Here is a 22,669-nt window from a genome sequence, read left to right as displayed (position 1 = left end):
AGAGAGCATGCCTCCATCAAAGCTGTACAATTATAATTTTGTTTAGTTAAACTAATATTTGAGCCAGGACAAAAGGTAGGTAGTCGTAGCAGTGGGTGATGAGAATTAAATCCTCAATCACACTATATGTGACTTTATATCACAATATTCGTATTACGACATGATGAATTGTCTGAATCTATTGAGAAGCTATTTTTGAAAACATTACCAGACAAGAGTCTAATCCAGCATGTTACACTTATCAATGTGATTCATAACCTTTGGTGCAAAATCCTTTATCGTCATAAAGCAGTCTCATTGATCTGTAACTTTGCCTGCAATTATCTAATGCAACCAGATACATTAAAGGAAAACTGCAACTAACGATTATTTTCATTATCAACTCATCTGCAGATCATTTTCTTGAGTAATTAATAAGTTGCTTAGCCTATAAAATGTAAAAAAAAAAATAGTGTAAAAATGCTGTTTTCAATTTCTTGTCAATCTGTTGAGATTAAAACGTTCCTGGGAACATAACTTTAAGGTTTCTCTTTCGTGTATATTTGTGTGGTGTTCAAAGACATGGAGTTGGTGTCTCTGGGGACAGTAGCTGTCGCATACATACGAAGGGGTTGCGTCCCTCCACCCCCAACCCACAGCGGTTTACTGAAGCTCGGCTTGGATGCCGGGCGCCGTGGCATAGCGTGGAATCTATAAAGAGCCGCTTTGAAATTGTGAAAATGCAGAGGAGATGCTATTGGGAGGGAAAATAAATTTGACACGGGAGCAGGAAACCCTCTCGCCTCACCCTCACACATTTACATTTCAGACATTAATAACAAGCATTGTGATGATTCCTGCATCGCCAACTTTATCATGGAGGTCAAGAGTTGAGGCATCTTTGTGTGAATTCCCGTTTTACTTTTCTGTTTATCTCAGATTTTTTTAATAAGCTCTTATCTATCACACATTTTCAGTATTTTCTCAGATCAAATTAAGGGTTTGGTCTATAAAATTGCAGAAATTATTGGCAGAATGTCCATTACAATTCCCCAATGCAATGTCTTTAAATTGCTTGTTTTGTCTGACCATCAATCCCAAACCCAAAGACAGCCAGTTTACTATCACAGAAGACGAAACAAAACCAGCAAATATTCATATTTAAGAATCTATCAAATAACTTGTGATTTCAGTTTTATACAGTGCTGTGATTTCAATTCTCACACTCCTCACAGTTCAATATTCGGCTGGCAGTTGAGAGATTTAAGATTATTTGAGTTATTATAAGTAACTGTGTGTAAAAGAGGAAAAGCACAAGTGTGAATTAGCAAACATAAATGTCAGCTGTGATTATGACTAAAGTCAGGTTTTGTCCACAGCAGCTGGCAGTAATGAGTACACACTGACATGCACAAGCACATTTGATTCATTTAATCCAATTAGCACAGCGCTCAGAACAGTCAGACTGTCAAGTAAACCTTTTTATCTACAGTAATTGTCTTAATGGGAGGGCTGTCGGGTGAGACCTAACCTGTTTCAACACACAGATTTATAAACAATACTCCAGTTTTAGATCATATAAACTCATTGCCCAGATGTGATTGTATTTTTTTTTTTTTTAAACTTTGCAGAGCATAGTAGAGCTGATTTAGATTTAGAAAACAAACAACAAGATGTAATAACATGAGTCTTATCAGTTTTTTAATTAATTTGGTTAAAGCTTATCAACAAATCCTGTTACTTCCAACTGTGAACACTTGGGACTTAATTAGATTGTTGTGTTAATGGGATTACTCCTGAAGCATGCAAAAATTATGGTGTTTTTGTTGAAGGCCCAGTGGGAATTGAACCCCTAACCAAGGCGGTGTCAGTGCCTTACCTTTGAGCTAGTAGATAAACAGTGAGACACAAAAAACTCCCCGTCTTTGGCTTTTCCATTAATATGTTAAACGCAGGGAAGTGGGTTAGATTGGGAAAAGTAATTTGTCATCAGTTTGTTTTTTTTTGTTTTTTTTTGTTTTTTTAACAAGGTCACGTTCCTTCAACAATCAAAAAAAAGTCTCCAAAGCGAGAGAGTTCAGCCCTGTGACCACTGGCAGTGAAGCTTTTTTTCCACAGAAGCATCGCAGTTTGGTGTTGGTATGGTGATTGGTAGTGTGTGTGTGTGTGTGCAGGTGTGTGTGCGTGCATGCATCTCTGGTGGAGATTCAAGATAGATGAGAGAAGGAATGAATCATCGTGTATGTAGACGGGTATGTGTGTAGGCGATTGCCCTCTGTTGGTTTTCCTCATTTCCATCAGTAGTGATCATCAAAGTATTTGTATATTTGCGTTTGACTATATTATTGTATTTGTACGTTACTGCCCATGTAAACAAACGTTTTAATGGCTGATTTCCATGTTTTTTTCGCTGGAGGTGAAGGGTCATGGGGTGTTCTCTGGATTAATAAAATGACACCACACATTAGGTTAATGCACGCCTTTCGTTGGATAACTGCTATAATGAGATGCTAGTACATCATTCTCCTCATTACAATGGGTTTCTGTTTACCCTTTTCTTTTTACCGACACCAAGCACTTTCTCATGTTCGTCCATCAGCAGATTATTGACAATCTGATTCCATATTCCCATGAAACCTGGACTGATCAGCTTCAGATGAAAATAATTCGATAAGATTATGAAGCTAAATCAGACAGACTTTCCAACTCCTGAAGTGATTTTTTTTCAGGATCAATTTAAAACTAATTCACTGTGAAAAGACCTCTGTGCTTCTGTTGAACAGCAAGATGGAGTTGTCTAGCGTCTTTGAAATTCATGGTTTCGATATGTCTGCTGCTGACTTTCATCAATCAGGCTCCAAATGAGAACTATGTTGTTTACAATGGATACTTGTTTTTTTTTAACATTTCTATTTATTTTTTGATTAAACATCAATTTTATGTTTTGTGCAGTGTTATATTTAATATGACTTGTGTACTCTGCTGTCTGCTTGTTCAAATGTACCTCCTCCACAGACCATAGTTCTCCATGACTTCTAAAGGGGTTTAAGCCAAAATTCTGAATATTGCACTCATCCTTACCAGCCCCAAGGCCCTTAATAACGTAGCTCCCTCCTACCTCCAGGATCTGTTCTCCAGTCCACCCTCCCTTGTTGCCTCAGGTCCCGTGGTACAGAACCTGGGATTTCGGGGCCTCTTCAGTTACTGCTGCCTTTCTCTGGATTTCTTCTCTAAAAATCAACCTGTTTCAAAATGCCTTCCCTTCCTAACCCCAAAAAACCCTAGTTGTAATGTTATTAAATATATTTCAACCTTAATCACGTCCAAACTGAACATTTTCAGCAGTTCTTGGATGGATTGCCATGAAATTTTATACAGACATGTTTGGCTCCATGAGAATGAATCCCACTTACTTTGGCGACCCCCTGACTTTTTCTCTATCACCACTACAAGGTTGACATTTGTGGTTTTGAGGACAATGTTTTTATTTGATGGATTGTAGTGCAGCCTCACAGAGCTGCTAGCATGACTGTGAACTCTTGTTATCTTGTAAAATGTGTTTTTGTTATGTTATTAAGTATGGGTTATTAATGTTGTGTGTTCCAGGTGTCGGAGCTCGAGGCCCAGCTGGGGCATCCTGCTGCTGGTCAGACTGCTAGAGAGGAGCTGAGTCAATCAGTGGAGGAGCTGGAAGCCCTGCTGAGTGCCAAAGATCAGGCAAGACACCAGTTCAGTCCATCCATTACACACTCTCCAAATCCATTTACCATCCTAAAGGGAACCTCAGTGTGAAAAGCCAGCTGATTCAAACAACACTTTCAGTTTGTGAATATAGAGTCTCAATCTCCATCTGAGGTTCATTTATGCTGGAAAAAACCTGAAATATGTAGAGCCGGCGTTTGGTTTTTCCGTTTGCGGTATAACAAATCTTGCTATGGTGAAGACATGACCCGCCCTACTCTGCCTCTGACTGGCTTACTCTGATATTCATACTCTAAACAATCTCACTCCTCATGCCTAACTTAATCAATCAATCAAACCAACGAAGGCAACGAGTAGGGTGGGTCATGCCTTCGCCAAAGCAGGATCGGTAATTTAGCTGGCCGTTCCGCGCTGCTGTAGAACCATGGCGGTGCAACATAGCAGACTCAATCTAAGGTATCGAAAACACAGCAATTCATTTTCAGGTGATTATACACTAAAGAAAACACACTTGTTTATATTATATTCCATTTCTGCCAATAGATCCCCCTGAATGCTGCACACCAGCCCTTTAAGGCTCTGAATGAGATCTTTCTGGTTCAGTAATCTTGTTTTTATCTCAACCAAGAGGCAATTACTAAACAAAATGTTGAGAAGAGAATGTGCTTCAGGGGTTTTACTTATGCCCTTCTGGTGTCTATTTATATTAGATCCTTAATTTATCTTCACGGCACTGTAATTGTTTTTGTGGATTCATTAGTTTGGTCGGACAAAGAGCTTTTATAAAATACCGCAGCATCACAGGATTGAGACCAGATGAGACAAGATGCAGATGTCCAGAGCTGCCAACTACATCTCAAGTGAAATCAGGGTTTCTGACTCACTTTCATAACTGTTTCCAAGCTTGGCTTTAATATGAGTTTTTATGATGCCAAAGTATCATCTTGTGAATATTTAGGGCCAAGTCAATGTCCATCAAATGCATGCTGGGCACACTCGGCCAAAGCCCATTTTCTCTGGATAAATAAAACGGATATCAAAGTGAATTATTCCTTGAAAGCCACTCGCTGCTGTCCTCCAGCCACATTATGTTAATGAGTTTTGGCAACCGGATTCGTGCAAGGTCACAGTGGTTTCCATGGGGGCTGAATCACCCTCCTCCCTGGAAACATCAAGGTGTCACACAACTTATCACCAACCTGATAAATTACTCTTTTTAGGGTCACATGAAATATTTTGGTGCAAAACACAAGACAAATGTCCCGTGATCTGACAAACGGGGATGGTGGATGTGTTGGGAAAGCGGTGTGAACGAGGTGTTGTGACAGTTTGCAATTACTGTTTTTTTCAGGAAATTCACAATCTACAGAGCAAGAAAAGAGATGTGGGTGAGCTGGAGAGGGAGAGAGAGGAGGCCATAGAGAGACTCCAGGTAAGATGACAACTGGCTGAGTGTGTTGTTGCCTTCCATAAAACATCATGTTGCAGTCAACGTCGCTATACTTGTGTTGCTGGGAATTGGCACACACTGTATTTGAAAATGAGCTGTCAATGCTTGAGTGGTAAGTTTTTCTTTATATCATCCTTGAGGAGAAAAACTGAACTGCTGTGTGTCTTGAGAAGTTACCAACACTTGAAAGACAGACTTTTAGCAGACCTTTTGATTTTCAAGGCTCTTATAAAACATGATGAATGGGACTGGTTGGTGGCACTGCTGCACAAATTGGCTCTTCTCACCTACATTGTCATTGTTACCTAACTTAGTAGAGCTTGTATTATGTCAGGACAGTAGGAAAATGACTTCATTGACAGGAAGGGAGATAAAAGCATTTCATCTTCACTTTGAGCAGAGACATTCATTTATTTATTTTTTGCAATTGATGCTTGTGATTCAGTTGCTAAGAAGTCACCAGTTCAGTCTTGAAATGATTTTTGTCCTCTACTAGTACACGCTGTTTTGCAGACTTCTACTCTGCAGAAATGTTCATGGTGTGTTTTGTCTTTACCATGTTACATTTATTTTTTTACATTTTCCCATCATGTTGTGGTCTCAGTCCATTTGATATCTGTAGTCTTATAGCTTTTTTATAGTAAGAAACACAGAAGTATTGCCGAGTGCTGACCGGCTTACATGCTGTTTTCTGTTGTTCTCCAAACCAAACAGAGGCACAAAGCTGACTAATGGAAAATCAAAGTGCTGATACTGTACCTATAACGGAGACAGCACAGTTCAGACCTGCAGCAGAGAATCAGTACAGGAGAACTGAGGACTTCAAGGAGAAAACGCGTAGTATTGAGCCTCCATGCTAATGCAGGAGATTGTACCTGATGCATATTGCATAGCCTTAATTAGGTCCTTCATCATTTTTAGTAGTGGTGTCAGTTGTGAATTATGTATATTCATATTTGACCTGTTCTGTCCTTGTGGTCATTCCATACTCTATTCATGGGTGCATTTGGCATACAAAATGATCTCATAAAGCACAAAATTGCACATTTAAATTTGTGGTCTAAACAGTTTAAATCAAATAAGCCTGTTATAACATTCTCATTTAACTTTATTGCAGTCAGCAGCCACACAGGGAGTGAGGAATTTACAGGCATTTAAAGGTGTCATATTTGAAATTCATGGCATTTCGACAGCCTCCACACGGCTCTCAAGCCAGTGGCTTGCAGCTAAAGGGGCTAACGGTGCAAACAACATGATGAAACAGCAGTGCTGACTGAGCTAACGGTCTTTACCTGAGGTGGAACCAGTGGGGGGGTGCTATGCTTTCGTAACGGGCACGGCGTCAGTTGGGGCGGCACTATCCGCTTTAACCACCTTATGTGAGCAGTGCAGAGCATCGACTGTAAGCTAACCAGTGGGGAACGCTCACATGCATTTAAATATACTAAAAGGCATGTACGACTGCCCTGGCGATGTAAACAAAGCAAGGCGAAGCTTGGATAACAATGTACATGGAGGGAGAGCGATTTCATTCTCTGCTCATAAATTTAAATGTACAGAAAGAGTAAAGGCATGTAGACATACACTGAGATAAATTGTACTAATTGTTATTATTATTATTGCAGATATAAACATTTGTGTAAAAACAAAAGTACTTGTGATCCGTCTTGCTTGCCCAACTTTAGCAATGTAAAGCAAATGTTTATTATTGTCAGCCCTCGAGCCCACTTAATAATCGGGACATATTTATGGATATAGCAAAAATAACAGCAGGAAACAGTCTACTTCTGGCTTACTTTCTTTACCAGAGCGATTAACATTACTCCTCTGCAAGGTGTATTCCACAAACAAATTCATTATAAACATTTAAAAGCACAGGTTGCTTATGTTATGTCACAAAAGTACAAAGAAAGCATACAATTTGGATACCAGCACATGCAAAAAGGATGAGAAAACTGTATTTACAGTTAATGTGTCCGTAGGATCTGGAGAGACAAAACGGAGACTTGGAGGAACGGGTCCAGAATGCTGAAAAGACGCTGGCGTCAAACCAGGAGGAGCAGAACCAGGCGGCGGGCGAGGTCCGACGCGTCATCGACGTCCTTGACGTTAAAATCTGCGACCTGAACGACTTGAGACAGAGCCTGGCAAAACTCATCGACAAATAGCCACTGCGGTGGTTGGGCTGCATCTCCACAGTCAGCACTGGTTCCACCCATGTGGCCTTGATTTGTGTTTTACTGGTTTATCAGCAGAGCAACGATCAAAGCAATATGTAAGAAACGCACTGGTGTTTACCTTCATGGATCTCTGTTTTTAAGATCCGTGCAGGTAAACGGCAGGTTTCACAAACCTCTTTAAGGTGTTCTGTGCAAAATAAAAAGTCACATTAACACTGCAACCTTGGTATGCTTATCACAAACAGTTGATAGTGTGATATAACTGGCTACTACTTGTTTTTCCATATCATAGTTCCCAGCAGCTGCATGTCCTTCAGCACCCTGAAGAGGATGATATGATATTTGCAACAAGTTTTTACTCTGTTCACCGTCTGCCATCACTGAACACTCTGAAAGCTTTTGATCAATCTGCTCTGGAAGAACAACGCCCTCCTCATCTTTTTGAGGCCTTAGTAATCCAGTGTATTTTGTCAAAGTTTTACCAGGTGGTTTACAATGTAAAATGCTGAGTAGTGGCTGCTAGAAGCTGTTGGTCTTTTCAGTGATGGACTCAATTGTTTATGATAGTATAACTGATGTCTCAAAAGGACTGAAGAAATGAAAAAAGGCCCTTTTTAAAGAGCCACCAAACTGATTTTAAGCTTGTATTTTGCAAAAGTAGTCACTTCCAACAAGTATCAAAGGATTGTCTACTTGTTAGTCTATTTTGTGTAATGTACATGTATTTAATACAAAGCTGGCAATCCTTTTGTATTCATATTTTCTCTGACTGAATTCAATTCAATTTATTTTTGTATAGCCCAAAATCACAAATTACAAATTGGCCTCAGAGGGCTTTACAATATGTACACATTTGACATCCTCTTGTCCCGGAAACCTCACAGAATTAAGAAGCAATAGTAGCAGTAAAACTAAAAGAATCAAAAGAAAATGGCCCAGCGTTGTTCTGTTCTGCAGAGCTCGAGGTTTCAACCATTCAACCATGAGCACAGACGGCAAAACTGCAGTCCTGTAACAGCAGGACACGCATCAGGACTTCAGATGGTTGTAAAATAAAGTTTTACGGACACTTTTTACTCGTATACTAAACATAAATATTTGATCATAATTCTGGACATTTGTTTCACAGAAAAAACGAAGTGGCAGTTTTGTTTACTGCAGTTTGGCAAAAGACTTTGACACATTACACAGTCGGAGGCTACACATAATAGTCCTGTATGAATAAGCCTTTTACATATGCATTTTCTCATTATTGGTAGGTCTCAGAAGTCACTGAGAAAGTCAACTAGGAACTACTATTTTACTACCTGTAAAATGTCTGCTTTTACACAATAACAACCTTGAGTTCATGTTCATGTGACACCCTGCCTGTAATACTGTGGAGATGCACCCAGTAGGAGTTTTGTCAGTATAAGGACACACTGAGGCAAAGACCCTGATTAAAGTTGGCTCCAGTTCACCATCAGCAGCCTGGGCTGGTCTAACGCCAGCCAGAACATCAACAAACTCAGAGATGCAACATCCTGCTCCCATTCTGTCCTCTGAGGATCTTCAGCGTACAACTGGTTTTTGTTCATGTTTTATGAGGACTGCTCTTTTCTCACCACTTTATTCTATTATTCATGTTCATCGATGGGTTACTCAGTGAGGATGGGAAATCAGAGATGTCTACCAGCTGAATTTCTGCTAAATTCCATCTGCAGATGGTAGGTTTGTCCCTTCCACCAGGCCACTTTGACAGGTAGATCAGCATTTGAAGGAAAGGTCCAGATGTGTCACTGTGGTCTGTGGACAGAGATGCTGCTTTCTCCCCCTGTTGAGTTGAACCTGAGATTTCAGTTGATTATGTTTGTGCCGAGTTTGATTTTGTTTACATGTGTCAGTGTTCACAAAAGGTTCCAGTTCTACTTTTTCCGTGTTGCTCAACACTATCATTTACCACAATAGTAATAACCCTAGAGAGGCTCAGTGGAGCCGCAGAGCATAGATCACTATGAGAGCACTGCATGAGCGCTGCAGAAGCCCTGTACCTACCAAGGAATGTGAAGCTGTGCACAATATTTTGCACTGTGCAACCGGAGATCGCTAGAGTTCAAAAGCACAACTGCAGTAGTTTAGTTAATAGGTACTTAATTGACTTGCTTGTCGGCTTTATATGTGTCCTTCTGATGCACAGTAGCTATCGGTCTTTGCTTCTCGCCCCGATGAGTTGATTTCTTCATATGACAGTAATAAAGGTTCAAATAATGTGCAATCTTTAGCCGATGATGCAGTAACTGCCAGAATCATACTAAAATGTCAAAATGTGATTTAAGCAGGTCATAACAAAATCTGTTGTGATAAACTACCAGATAATGTACTAGAAACCGTGTATTACAAGCAAATATTACTTTGTATGGGTAGTACCATTTTCAACTGATGGTGTATTTATAACTACAATTTATATTACAGCTCAATTTCATTTTTCTGTCTTACAAGATAATACAGAAAAATATCACCTCTACAGTCCAACAAGACTAATACAGTAATGACAGTTAATGTTGCTATTGATCACATTAAGAGTTTATATTGTACCTTCAGTAAATTAAGATGGACATTTCATCATTCTGACAAGTTACTACACTAACTGGGAGTTCTGACTTAGCAATAATGTTTCCAGCATAGATGCCTGTTCATGGTTATAAGTGGTTTGTAAGTGATGAGACCTCTGCAAAGCCTGTACCCATCCATTTTAATAGAAGGGTTTATGTCACAACTGTTTTTTTTGGCTTCAGATTATGACAGATTGCTACCAGCCTTTTATCGAGCATGAAGAAAATGTGGAGGCCATCGGCTCCTTAGCACGAGCTCCTCAGTTGTCAGAAACACTGCTTCACAACAGCCTTATTCCAGTGTTTCATTAACGCACAACTGTATACAGAGTCTGTAATATGTAATACAGAGTGGTTCCTGTATACACAGAAAAGACAGTCTAACTTAAAAGGGTGTAACACCACATGTAAGTGTTTAAGGTACACAATATGATCAGTGTTGTCATTTTTAATAGAACGTGAATTCGATCTTCAGTATTATGTATTTACAACAGGTTTGAGGAGAAATCCACCTTATTTTTGAGACTATTTAGGGACCTGTTGGTGTACATATTGTTTATTGCCGTTAATTGAAACAATATGTAGCAACAGGTCTGTAAATAGTCTAAAAGATAAGGTGGATTTTGAATATTCCTCCTTAAATACACTAGAATAAGGCCTTTTTTAAACATCTGTTACAAGAGAATGCAGTACCAAAGATGCACTCATGCGAAAGCCACAACTGGAATAAACTTCATGATGCTGAAGTTCATCTCAATCAAATTTCTTTTAACATTTCACCTTTTAGCGAGACTCAAAATACCTCATTTAGTCGTGGTTAGTTTCGTTGAAATATTGGTAAACTGTGGGATGGTGTTAGTCAGTTCAAGGCGGCTATTTTGTCGTTTCACAAGAGTAAATGAATTAGAGAGCAGGTGTTTGTATGGTGTTTGACATTGTGAAATAAGTTCCATATATTTGTATAGAACTGTTTAACATTAAAACGCAATCATGCAATGTCAGGGCTGTGGTCTGTGTGATGGGAGGGCAAGAAACTCATGGTTTTGTCTTCAGTATTCTTAGTTTGCGTCCTACACATACAATTTAATATATTTCCTTACATTATATTTCAGTTGCCAGGAGGTGGCAGGTATGATACTGAATCTCTATAAGCTGATTAAGGCCAGGTGTTAAATTCTGTGAAACATTTGCAGGCACAGACGGTACCTTTTTTCATTTGGATTTTTGCTACTACCAGGTACTTGAAACGTGTTAGGCTGTATTGTTAACGATGCAATTCGGTCGAGTGATTGTGTATATAGGCTGAAACAACCAGCATGTGCTAATGTGACCACACCCAATCGGCAATGTGCCAGTCATGTTTTGGAGAGCAAGAAGCAGGTTAACTGAATTACCCTGATAACTCAGTGAACAGGCTTCTGACATAAATTACTTGCCAAATTCTTCTCATTATCTTTTGTCTTCTTTGGCAAACAGTGACTAGAGTTCATTTGGTCTGCTTACTTTTTCCTCGCAGTTAAAATTACCTGCACAGCCTCAATCATGTATTGCACACATTAATTCAAATTAAACCAACAATTCACCATTTCCTCCTGCCACTGAATAATACAAGTCAGACAGGATTACTTTCTTACATTTATTTGAACACAAAATGGCATAGAGAATCCATTCAGCCAAAATGTCTACTTCAGCTTCTTCTTGGGGCGAAGATTGTTGGTGTGTCCGCACTTCTTCTTGCGGCAGTTGACAGCACGGGGGTGCAGACGGGCATAGCACCTGCAAAACAAGTGGTCAGGGGACAACTATGAGAATGTCTCCTGAACCAAATTGAAACACTAAAAAGATGTTTCTTGTGCTCAAAAATGTAAGAATACGTGTGCTCAAAAATGTAAGAATACGTGTGCTCAAAAATGTAAGAATACGTGTGCCCAAAAATGTAAGAATACGTGTGCCCAAAAATGTAAGAATACGTGTGCCCAAAAATGTAAGAATAACACAACAATTTCTAAATTTAAGGGCAGGTATTTGAGATTGGCCAACATCTTAAGTTAGTAAAACAGATCCTAAACTGACCCACTGATACTGAATTTTGCCATTTCCGCCCATGTTTTCACAATTTAACCAAAACACCCTGCTACCAAATTACAGTACACTTCCATTTTACTTTAAATCCATGTAGCTAATTACTTTAATTCAGTGAAATACTTTTTTTTTTACCCGCTTGTGGTGCATTACTTCACAGTAAATCGCAGCAGTATTGTACACACTTTAAGTTAAAGAATAGACTGCTTGGTGATTTTCAAGACTTACTTGCGGCAGATCATCTTGTCACAGTTGTATTTCTGGGCCAGCTGTCTGAGAGAAGGCTCAATGATGCCACCACGCAGACGCAGAACCAGATGCAGAGTGGATTCTGGTGGGCAATTCAAAAATGTCAATCTCAGTCACAGGCACAAAATAAAACCTTTGACAATAACCAGGTGCATTGTAAGAGCTTCCAGTTCTGACCAACGTATTGCTTATCTAAGGTTCACTGACTATTGACACATTAACTGTTACCTTTCTGGATGTTGTAGTCAGACAGTGTGCGTCCATCCTCAAGCTGTTTGCCAGCGAAGATCAGACGCTGCTGATCAGGGGGAATTCCTGCAAACACAACACTTATCAACCAAGCTGTATTCAACATTTGATCATGAACATTCAACAACAAAAGGCAGAGATGCCAAGTTCCTTCAATGAAATTAAGTAGCATGACGATCTGAATGCAGGGCCTGAAACAGAGTAACGTCACACCTTTCGACCTAATCTACCAATATGCTCTAAATGAACTTCTTAATACTTCAATTTACACACATTGTTCTATCACACTTTGCAAAAATAGTAAATCTGAAGGTAAGAATGGGCTTTCAAAGACATTTTTGTAAACTCAAAGAGTAGCGGCAAGTGTCTAGTTAAACTACCAAGACTTGTTAAGATGGAAGTTAAAAGTGACTGCTTGCCTTCCTTGTCCTGGATCTTTGCCTTGACATTTTCGATAGTGTCGCTGGGCTCAACCTCAAGGGTGATGGTCTTCCCCGTCAACGTCTTCACGAAGATCTGCATGTTTGCAGGCTGCGATAGAGGGACAACTGCAGTTAGCTCTGAGTCTAGACGTTAACATGACGTTAGCTAACTGGCTAACCACGGAACTGTCCGCATCTTTCACACCAAGTCAGCGACACACAGACCCGTCATTCACATTCGTTAGGAACAAAACGGCAATGCCGTCACTTTTTTTAAACTATAATAACCGTGAGAGATTACGCTAGCTTTTGATCAGCAGCTACCGATGTGTTAGCTAATGTTAGCAGCAGAGTGGACTTGACGCGAGGCCTTGCCACATGCGCACCGTTAGCGTGGCGCTTAGTCACAGTTTTCTCTATTTTCTGCCTTCGAAACGGACCCACAGTACTCAGTACACATTTTATGTCGATATACGACGACTAATATATTGTCTTAATCGCATTCAACCACTCGAATGCCACTATAGATCGATAAATAAGTGCTGGACAAAATGTGTACCCACCCGGCCGCTAGCTGAGCCTAAACGAAAAGAGAGCGGAAAAGGCTGACGCTGGGATACGTCACTTCCTCTCTGAGTGTTTCCATGGGAATAAAATCATGCGAGTGCATGTTGAATTTTGACAAACGGATACCAAATGTATTATTTAGAAACATTACAGCTTATTTAGCCACATTTCGTTGAGCGAATGGTCCAGAATTTTTTTTTAAATATTGCTATTCTTATTAGATGTTTTAATATATATTCCCAAATTGTATTCTACAAAAATAGACGGAGGCGAAATCGAGCAGAATGATTCACTTTAACAGCTGACAGTTATTTAAAACAACGCATACGTGTCTCGTTAAACAGCTTAAAGATTGAGAAACGGTGTTTAGTTGAATTTTAAGGGCCTAAACTCATTTGGCCCAAAAACTTTATTTTATGAGGGTTTAGTGTGTTAGGGATTCAGTCCAGTATGTGTACGTGGCTGGACATGACTGCTCTAAAATTAAGTTTGACTGACATCTACTGTTTTCGTGTTGAACCACTTTGTGAACGTGGACAAAACAGCATAATGTGTCAATTTGCAATACAGTGTCGTTTCAATAAATGTTAAATTAAATTACATACAATTCGTAGGGCAGCCTACTTTATTTTCTATAACAATATTTCCATAATGTGAACGTTATATCCCAACAAAGCCGGTCTAAAAACCAGGAACATGTTATTATTTACTGACAAGTCATTTCTTAAGTGTGAGGATTTATTTTTGTGATCTTGTTGTGGAATAAAATGTTAATTTTGTGTGTGTCCAGTCCACTTATTGCAGGTAGCCAGGTAACAGGACAACATGGCATGCATTTGTGTCTCTGCAGCAGCAGTAACAGTATCACCATCATCGTGTTCCACAGAGGTTTCCATGGTGAGCCATTGTGGCATTTTTCACCTGCTGCATGATAGATAGCTTAATCAACGAGTTACAGTAATTTAAGGGCGACACTGGTATCCAATATAACTGCAGTGGTTTAAAACACCTGATGCCAGCTCGTCCTGTAGGAAAAGACTTCCTCCCGTCTACCAACATCCCGTTTCTGGACAGGAGGACTTCCAGTCCTTGTCTTCCAAGAAGGCTGAGCCTTTTCGAGCACCCACCCCAGTTCAGGTGGACCACAAGGACTTGAGGTAGATCAAGGAGTAGCAACTTACAGAGGAGATAGTGTCCTACCACCATCACCCATTGCCACAGCTCACTCGTACCCCACGCTGGACTGCGCTTTACACCAACTTCAAGATGCAAACAGACCCCGGAGAGGTGGCTTTCCTCACCACACCGTCTCAGAAATTACGGCCCCAGCCCTTCCAGATCCCTCCCATTCCTATACGACAAACAGAGGCCAACAAGAAGATACCACATTTGGAAAAACTCCCAGAAAGCACCTACGAAGCCTCCTTCACCCCACACCGCCACTGTCCTGTTGTAAAAGCCAGGCCTAAAAATCTCGGTTAGTGACAATTGAATTAAATTCTGATTATATCTGCACTTCTAGAAGAAAAGGTTAATTCAGTGCTAAACCATAAATGATTGTACAACATCATCGACTTGAATCTGTGTGGCAGTTCAGCAGAATGTAATTTTACATTTTTTTCTCTGTAGTAGAGGGTTTTCCCTCATTAAAATGGGACAGGCGCTGTCCCAGTTATGTCTCCCACCACAACACCACCTTCCAGGGAGCCTGGGGCACAGCAGCTAAACCTGTGGAACAGCAGGTAACACAGCAGTAGATGTTGGGCATGAGCTATCATGATCAAAGAAGGTTTTTTAGGTTTTTAATCCAACCAGACACTCCATGGCTTGAATGAAAACCTGCAGACTCTCGAGGGAAACTGTTGCCATACGACTTATACGTTGATTTTAGAAGTCACAGTGAAAAAGATTAATTCTCCCAATAGTGTCCAGTCCACTTAGCACTGGAAGCCATTTCAACTTCTGCTTGAGCTCAGATGTAATGCAGAATCCTGCCTGAGCTGAGCTGCAAACACATCAGCACATCTTTATTTAAAACATCATCACCTCGAGGCTAAAAACTGCACCAAAAGCTCTCGATTTACTCAAGTTCTGTACTTAAGTACATATTTACCATTATGTACTTAAGTACTTAAGTACAGAATGGCTGCAGGTCTGCAGGTCTGCAGCCATTCTGCCTCACTGGAAAAATTCCCGTCACATCACTCAGTTCACATCCTATACAAAGAGTCGTCAAACTGTAGAAAAAACAATGGCTATAGGGCCTGGTGTCATCCTTCAGATCTCTGTTCAGACCTCTCTTGGTTTCACTGCATGATTTGATGTGATGCCAGCGGTTTGAGGCATCTTGCATGCTAAAATTGTGATTCAATTTGTGATTGAATCAAAAGCCTCAAAAACAACTTTTTCAGAATTGGAATTGTCAGTCTTTTAAAGCTCATTATAACTGGTGTTGAGTTTATCCCCACACAAATATAATAAAAGCATTATCTGATATGGTTTTTTGATACAGGCCACCTGTGGTGACGGAGCGTTTGAAGCTCAACCTTGAACATTACTCTCAGAACTCATGGTCAACAACATCCAGAGAAGCCTTTTGCTACCGCAAGCTGGGTGAGTGTTCTCTGTGTTAATCCGTCAGTTTTCATTTTTGCAAACTGACGATTCAGATCTATTACTTTAATTTCCCATGGTGAAGACGTCTTGATTGCATTAAGTAACGACACAAGCTGCTTTGAACCTTCAAATACTAATAGGTCCCCAAATGGGCAAATTTTTAAAATGCATTTGAACTCACGTCGGTACTGTTCACTATATGTGAGTAAACTCTTCAAAGCAGATATTGTTTTGTGCTAACAGTAATGAATAGTGTTGATTAGGTGAAGGCTGTGTGTGACTGTACAATGCCCTTACATTTTCACTATTTGTAAATTTGTCTTAAGGACATTCTAAACCAAGCAAACTAAGATGACACAATATTGAGCTACATATGGAAGGCTACTTTATTAATCCATCTTAGTTATCCTGCCTGGATTTGGTTTATATCCAAGCAGATCCAGTCGTTTTGATCAAAAGGGACCACGATATCAGTTCCTTACCCAAGGGGGACACTGATAAGAAGCGCAACAAAGAGAGGATGTCGTTCACCACCAACAGAATCTCCTTCCCTGATGTGAGATAAGAGATCTTCTGCACAGTTATTTCTTTCTGTATTTATAATAGTATTGATACATATATTGCTTTAAAGTTTAAACATAAAAGTTAACTTTAGTTTAATTTATGATCCTCCTAGCAGAACCACTCAGAGTGTTCAGTGTGTTTGCCCGGGGCTGACCTGATGACCAAGAGCCATGTACAGTTCGGCTCACCCTGTCTGTCGAACCTGTACTGCTCAACCACGGCCAAAGAACACTACTGCAAACAGGACGGAGAGCGGGCCAGACCAGCTGTCCAGCTGTCGAGCAACATGAGTGGACCAGGTGATGGATCGGTTGTGTTTGTGTGTTTAAAGAGAGATACATGTAGACATTAACTGTGTTTAATCTGTTTCGCAGAACACAAGTTGAACCCCAGCACCACCGAGACTGATTACCTCCCTTTGAAGACCCGCCGACAGACACCTTGTCTGTAGCAGAGGGTGAGAGATCCCATCATGAAGTCAAAAATGCCCCTACTCACCTGTGTAATTGTAATAGTAGCAGTAGCAGCAGTGGTAGTTGTTGTCATAGTAGTAGCCAAATAGTAGTTGAAAATAATAATATGGTAATGGGATAAAGTGCTGCTGGAATGAGTCCGAAAACCTGATAATGAGTTAGCATTTTTGCACTTCCATTTCCCTCATCTCAAAGTCAATGGGTTTATTTAAAAAAAAAACATATTCAAACATTTTGTTTTACGATATGAAAGACGTCAATAATAATCCCACTCATAAATTTTTAAGCTTTTACATGTCTAAAAAAAGGCTGTTGCTTACAAGTGGCTAAATGAGACAACAAAACGTCATCACGCCGAACACTAGTCAACCTTTAGCTTCGTGATGTAGTTCGTTTTCATCTAACGTTAGCTTTTTACTTCTGGCGATTGCATTTAAACTTCAAAAATCATGAGAGTGGTGTTCATTTATAAAGATTATCTTGTAAGTATCATAAACTTTTGTTGGCCACAGAGCTTATTTTGACTGGAATTTCTCATCACTTAGCATAACCTTGTATAATGTTGTCTGCCTCTTTTTCTGTTTATCATAGAGCAACAGCAGGTTTCCTCTGGTTCATCAGCACTTCAGCACCACCCACAGGGAAGACAGCCACACCTCTGATCTTGCAGCATCCTGGCAACAGCCAGTTTTGCACTTATTTTGTCATAAAGTGACTGAGAACAAACACTGGGTCACTTTCTCTTGTGTTCTTGCTCAACTCCTGATAAAAGATATAAAGTCAAATATGTTTTGAATATGGAGCATATTCCACATATTTGACATGCTCTGGATTTTTTCCCTCTGAGTTTGTGTTTCTGAAAACGTAGCTGAGACTTTTTATCAGTTAGTAGTAATAAACTCAACAACTCAATCCTTCTCAAATGGGCACATACTTACAAACTGCTGCTGTTGTTGTACAAACTACAACACACCAACAAACAATATGCAGTTTAACATTGAAGGTCACCCATAATGTAACACCACAAAGATTAAGTTGTGCTCAAATGGCAGCAGTTTTGAATTTGCATACAAATATACTGTTTTCTCACCATGAACTTTTCTTAATAATATGCAAATAAATCATAGTATTGGTAACATTAGGCCTCATCATGCGACTGGTTGTTGGGCCTTAAAGTCAATTGAGAATTCCAATAAGAAACAAGGAGTAACAGAGATATGAAAATTTGTCATTTCAAGTCATTTTCCTACATTTCCCAGAATTCTCTTTACCAATCCCAACAACAGAGGTGTGGTGTTGTTATATTATATTCACATGAAGAACATTAACCCTGATCCTATTTCAGCTCATTAGAACGTATAACACCTTTAAATTTCAAGCACGCATCTACTAAACCACTCTGTCAAATCATCCCTCAGTGTTGTGTTTTTCACTGAACTGCATAATGATAATCTTATTTTGCTGATAAATGAATTACTATTTACCAAGAACAGTACAGGGGCCATCGGAGTGTGAAATATTGAAGCAGTGTGCAAGTTCAACTTCAGCAGTTAGATGGCTTAAACATAAACCTCAGACTCCCCTGTCGTATTTAGGCCAGGAAGGGAAATAGCCTCGGACTTGACTGTCCTGCTTCCACCCTGTTTACACTGGCAATGCAAACTGCTACGAAGGTTTGCGTCTATGGCGCAGAAAGATTCTCATCCCCTCCTTCAAGCATGATTGACCACAAAACTCTGTAAAAACAATCTATGCTGTTGTAGGAATAACACAGTCTGGACCCTAAGATGCAGGCTCTGCTGATAAAAAAAAAAGTTGGCAGGCAAACTGAATCTGGAGTTCATCAACCTGGTGAAAGGTAGCAGTCCAGGTATGGGCTGGAATGCCAGCTGACCAACAAGCTTAGGTCCAAGGTGTACAGTTGTAAGGACACTCCGGAATAGACTAGACATTCTCCAGTGTTTTGAGTTTTTCGCCATATGAAATGTTATTTTTAATTGGTTTACTCCTGAAAAAGTTTGCAAATTAAAAAGTTTTGCACAGACAACTGCTTTAGTGATATAATGTCATAAACATGAGACATAGTGATCATGTGAGAGACTTTAAATGCTGAGGCAAATTATCAAAAAACAAAACAGAGGCACCATGTTTCATTAAGGTAGTTCAGTTGTCCTTTAAAATGTATTTTATATCAGTCCACATTTTTTTTAAATCTTTTTCTTAGGCATTATTCAAGTATCTGATCACAGACTAGTTGTATATTCTGTACTTATTGCTGTATTTTTTACAATAGAGAAGGAGAAAATATGATTTAACCGTTTTTAACTGAAAAAGACACACTGCCTTCAACATAAAAGCCTACGATCAATTTCGTCTTTACATCGGCACTTTCGACAACATATTTCTTCAGTGGCGCACTTTTTTGATATTCTGCTCACACACAGATCTACACGTCAACGATATTAAAAAAGAAGGGGTGAAATCATGGACTGTATATATGGGGGAAATAAGGTAAACACGCTTTAAATGTGAAAGGTATAGCCGGCAAAAATCCCCTCGTTGTACCGTGCAGTCATTCCGAGGTGTCCTCCCCTCAGAGGGCTCTCTCTCTCTCCTCAGCGTTAAAGTGGGCGGACGTGACTCGCGCGTGCTCTTCATCATTGGTGTGAAACAGAGAGCTGCTGTGTTTCTGGGCGTTGAAACGTGTCTGGTGTATAAAGGCTGGGCTTTAATTGAACCACCAGACGAAGTGAACGCTCGCAGTCTGTCTTTTTCCGCACCGTAAACCTGGTCTTTTGAGAGGACCACTCCGTCTCCCCAGACCTGCCGGTGAGTTTTTAAAAGACATTTAAACGTCAGCTCGATGCTCACAACAGTATTCATAAAACGTGGTCACGGCTCTCAACGCTGATTGGCTGAGACCCGCTTTCTTACCGTTTAGAAACATTCATAATAATCCATAGGCTGTATAAATAACACACCGAAAATGCAGACATTATTACACTTAATAGTTGTCACAGAACTAAGAATCATAATGTCGGTTATTATTACAATATTATTTACATATTGTTGACTGAAAGTAGATTTTAAGTTATTTAACTTATATGCTCTCATACGGAATTTGTTACAGTAATTGGCAAATGGTTTTATTTTCCTTATGTATTGGTGACGTGATCAATTGTGTCTGCATATTATTAAAGAGGTTATTATGGACTGTAATACTCTAGTAACCATTTTGTTAGTTTTGGTTCAAGATCACAACCAAAGAGAAAACTGTAACAATTTGATATATTATATGATTGCACATTTCTAAAACGTGTTTTAAAAACAATTAGCAGTCTACACAGCAGTAGCTACTTGAAGAGTCTGGCTGTGGCATGTCTGGGACTCTAAGCAGAACCACCCGACCCCACCGTAAACATAACATCTCTGAAAGAAAACAGCAAAAATGATCAATATGTTCCGTTTTTTGGTTTAAAATCAGTCACAAAACATTACATACTATTATTTAAAAAATGAATACAGGACTTCACATGTATAATGTGCTTGGTCTGTGGTCCCCTGGTGTCCACAGGAGCCCTAAATGCTTCATGTCTCCAGCTGGTTTTGGCCATTTGCAATGTGTTTTGTACAGCACCTGAAAACCACACACACCTGTACAAACATTTCTGTACACCATGAGTATTTGTTAGTGTCTCGGCCTTGTCAAACTGCTGAACTATCTTCACTTTTAGGAATGGCGTTGAACTCCATTAAGTCTTTCAAGCTGGAGCTCGATGGTCCAGCTGATGCAGCGTTCACCGGAGGGGAGGTGGTGTCCGGCCAGGTGGTCCTGGAGCTCCGGAGGGACACCAGGGTGCACTCAATGAAGGTGCAGGGGAGAGGGGTGGCCACAACCCACTGGCTGGAGAACCGTGGCATGAACTCTGTCTATAACGACTACACCTCCAAGATCACGTACTTCAGGAAGCGACAGCATCTGATCCGAGGTCAGTGGATGGTGTTATAATCCCATGTATGGTTAAAATTCTCTGGGTTTATCTATATTTATAAATTAAACCCAGGTGAATTACAGCTCCTGGTGAGGTTGCTTCTAACAACATAATGTTTTGCATATACAATGTTGTTAATTTTTCAACACTGACCTTGTTAGATATACATTAGCAAAATAAAAGCATTTAATAGTGCTTGTTCAGGGAAGAGAGCCAATCCAAAACTGACTAGAAATAAACTGTTGGCTATGACTATTTGAAAATGGAGAACAGTGCCTTCATTTCTACAAAATTGGGGCATTTTATATATAATTTGTGCTGACATTGTTGTAATTTTTGTATTTAATTTTGTCCGCTACTGTATCGGTGTAACATTATGGTAAGCTATCATCCATCACTGTAGCTTTGCTGTGATATACATAGTAACTGTACATCAGCATGTATTGCAGCTGGTTGATGTAAAAGTTCTCTCTCTCTAGTCTGAATAATGTGGTACAAAACTGCTGATTTGCTCTTTAACGTGCCGGCTGGTAGCCACTGTGTCTTGTAGTCGCTGCAGTTTGCAAAATAAAGCCACCTGGGCCAAATGTGTTGCATCCAAACCCGGGAGAGAAGTCGACACTGGCTCGTCCAGATACATCTGTCAGATAATCTAATCCTAACATTAAACACAAATCAATTATTGCTGAGTCCAAATAAACACAACTGGTTTACTGATTGCTGTTTTGTTCAGGACATAACGCTGTAAAGTGTCAATTTCCCTCAGTGCGGAGGAGACAGGCAGAGTAGCTGGGTAAATAAACTGTAGACAGCGGTTAATGTTTCGTTAGATGCTTTGTAAACAGTTTAGTTGGTTTGACTCCCCAGTCTAGTTGGACAGGTAAATACCGTATGAATGGACGCTAGTCATGGAGTCTCAGATAAGAGCAGAATTAGTATTGTTGCTGCGTTTGCAGAATACACAAATAAGCGGAAATGAGTTGTTGTAGTTAGTAACCGATGTGTGTGCAGTGTGGTTTAAGGTGCATTCGGCAGGTTTCCTATGTTGATAGCTAGCCCACATCTCAGCCTAAATCATTCTCTGTGACCACAAAAAGGAAACGCATCTAAGCAACTAACAACATGTTATTGTATTCATTACTTAGTATGAAATATTAAACATGGAATTTGTTACCAGAGCTGAAATTACTATTTTCTGACTGCTTCCTTTCTCAGACTAGCTTGAAAAAAACAACAAAAAAACATTAACTTGATAATGATGAAGGGATGCAGAAAAGAAAGCAAAAATAGAAAATCTGTAAAAAGCAAATGTTTGGTATTTTTATTAACCGTTCATTAATAATTGGATCAATTTATTCTGTAAAGCAGCTGGTAAGCAAATAAGAAATGATAGAATTACATAAAGCCTCTGAAAATAACTCTGATAATATGTATTAAATATGTTTATAAGATATTTCATATATGTATATGTATATGTGTATATATGTGTGTATATATATGTATATATGCGTATATGTATATATGCGTATATGTATATATGCGTATATGTATAT

General features: G+C 39.6%; 3 protein-coding genes across 6 annotated transcripts in view; 2 read left to right on the top strand and 1 right to left on the bottom strand.

Moving 5' to 3' along the window:
- The window catches only part of LOC116390114 (homer protein homolog 3), a 39,773-nt gene extending 28,877 nt beyond the window's left edge, over window positions 1-10,896 (top strand). For all 3 annotated transcript variants that reach the window (XM_031859421.1, XM_031859420.1, XM_031859419.1), the window contains 3 exons: window positions 3,586-3,696; window positions 5,033-5,113; window positions 7,114-10,896. In XM_031859421.1, coding sequence (XP_031715281.1) covers window positions 3,586-3,696; window positions 5,033-5,113; window positions 7,114-7,299 — 378 coding nt within the window. In that variant the 3' untranslated portion in view covers window positions 7,300-10,896. The remainder of the gene's footprint in view (window positions 1-3,585; window positions 3,697-5,032; window positions 5,114-7,113) is intronic.
- Window positions 10,897-11,524: 628 nt separating this feature from the next.
- On the bottom strand, window positions 11,525-13,523 carry uba52 (ubiquitin A-52 residue ribosomal protein fusion product 1). Its single transcript, XM_031859422.1, has 5 exons — window positions 13,468-13,523; window positions 12,902-13,013; window positions 12,462-12,548; window positions 12,213-12,315; window positions 11,525-11,678 (listed from the first exon to the last, which is right to left on the bottom strand). The coding sequence occupies exons 2-5, from the start codon at window positions 13,002-13,004 to the stop codon at window positions 11,585-11,587; spliced, it is 387 nt and encodes a 128-aa protein (XP_031715282.1). The 5' UTR covers window positions 13,005-13,013; window positions 13,468-13,523; the 3' UTR covers window positions 11,525-11,584.
- Window positions 13,524-19,850: 6,327 nt separating this feature from the next.
- arrdc2 (arrestin domain containing 2) overlaps window positions 19,851-22,669 on the top strand; it is a 16,338-nt gene continuing 13,519 nt past the window's right edge. Inside the window, exons 1-2 of one of the 2 annotated variants that reach the window (XM_031859697.1) lie at window positions 19,851-19,953; window positions 20,859-21,113. In XM_031859697.1, coding sequence (XP_031715557.1) covers window positions 20,861-21,113 — 253 coding nt within the window. In that variant the 5' untranslated portion in view covers window positions 19,851-19,953; window positions 20,859-20,860. Of the gene's footprint in view, window positions 19,954-20,680; window positions 21,114-22,669 lie in introns of those variants that run through there. The other variant, XM_031859695.1, reaches the window with a different exon arrangement.

Source organism: Anarrhichthys ocellatus, unplaced genomic scaffold, assembly GCF_004355925.1.
Source record: "Anarrhichthys ocellatus isolate YVR2014 unplaced genomic scaffold, GSC_Weel_1.0 scaffold22, whole genome shotgun sequence".
Lineage (NCBI taxonomy): Eukaryota > Metazoa > Chordata > Actinopteri > Perciformes > Anarhichadidae > Anarrhichthys > Anarrhichthys ocellatus.
This window is presented reverse-complemented; position numbering and strand designations above follow the sequence as displayed.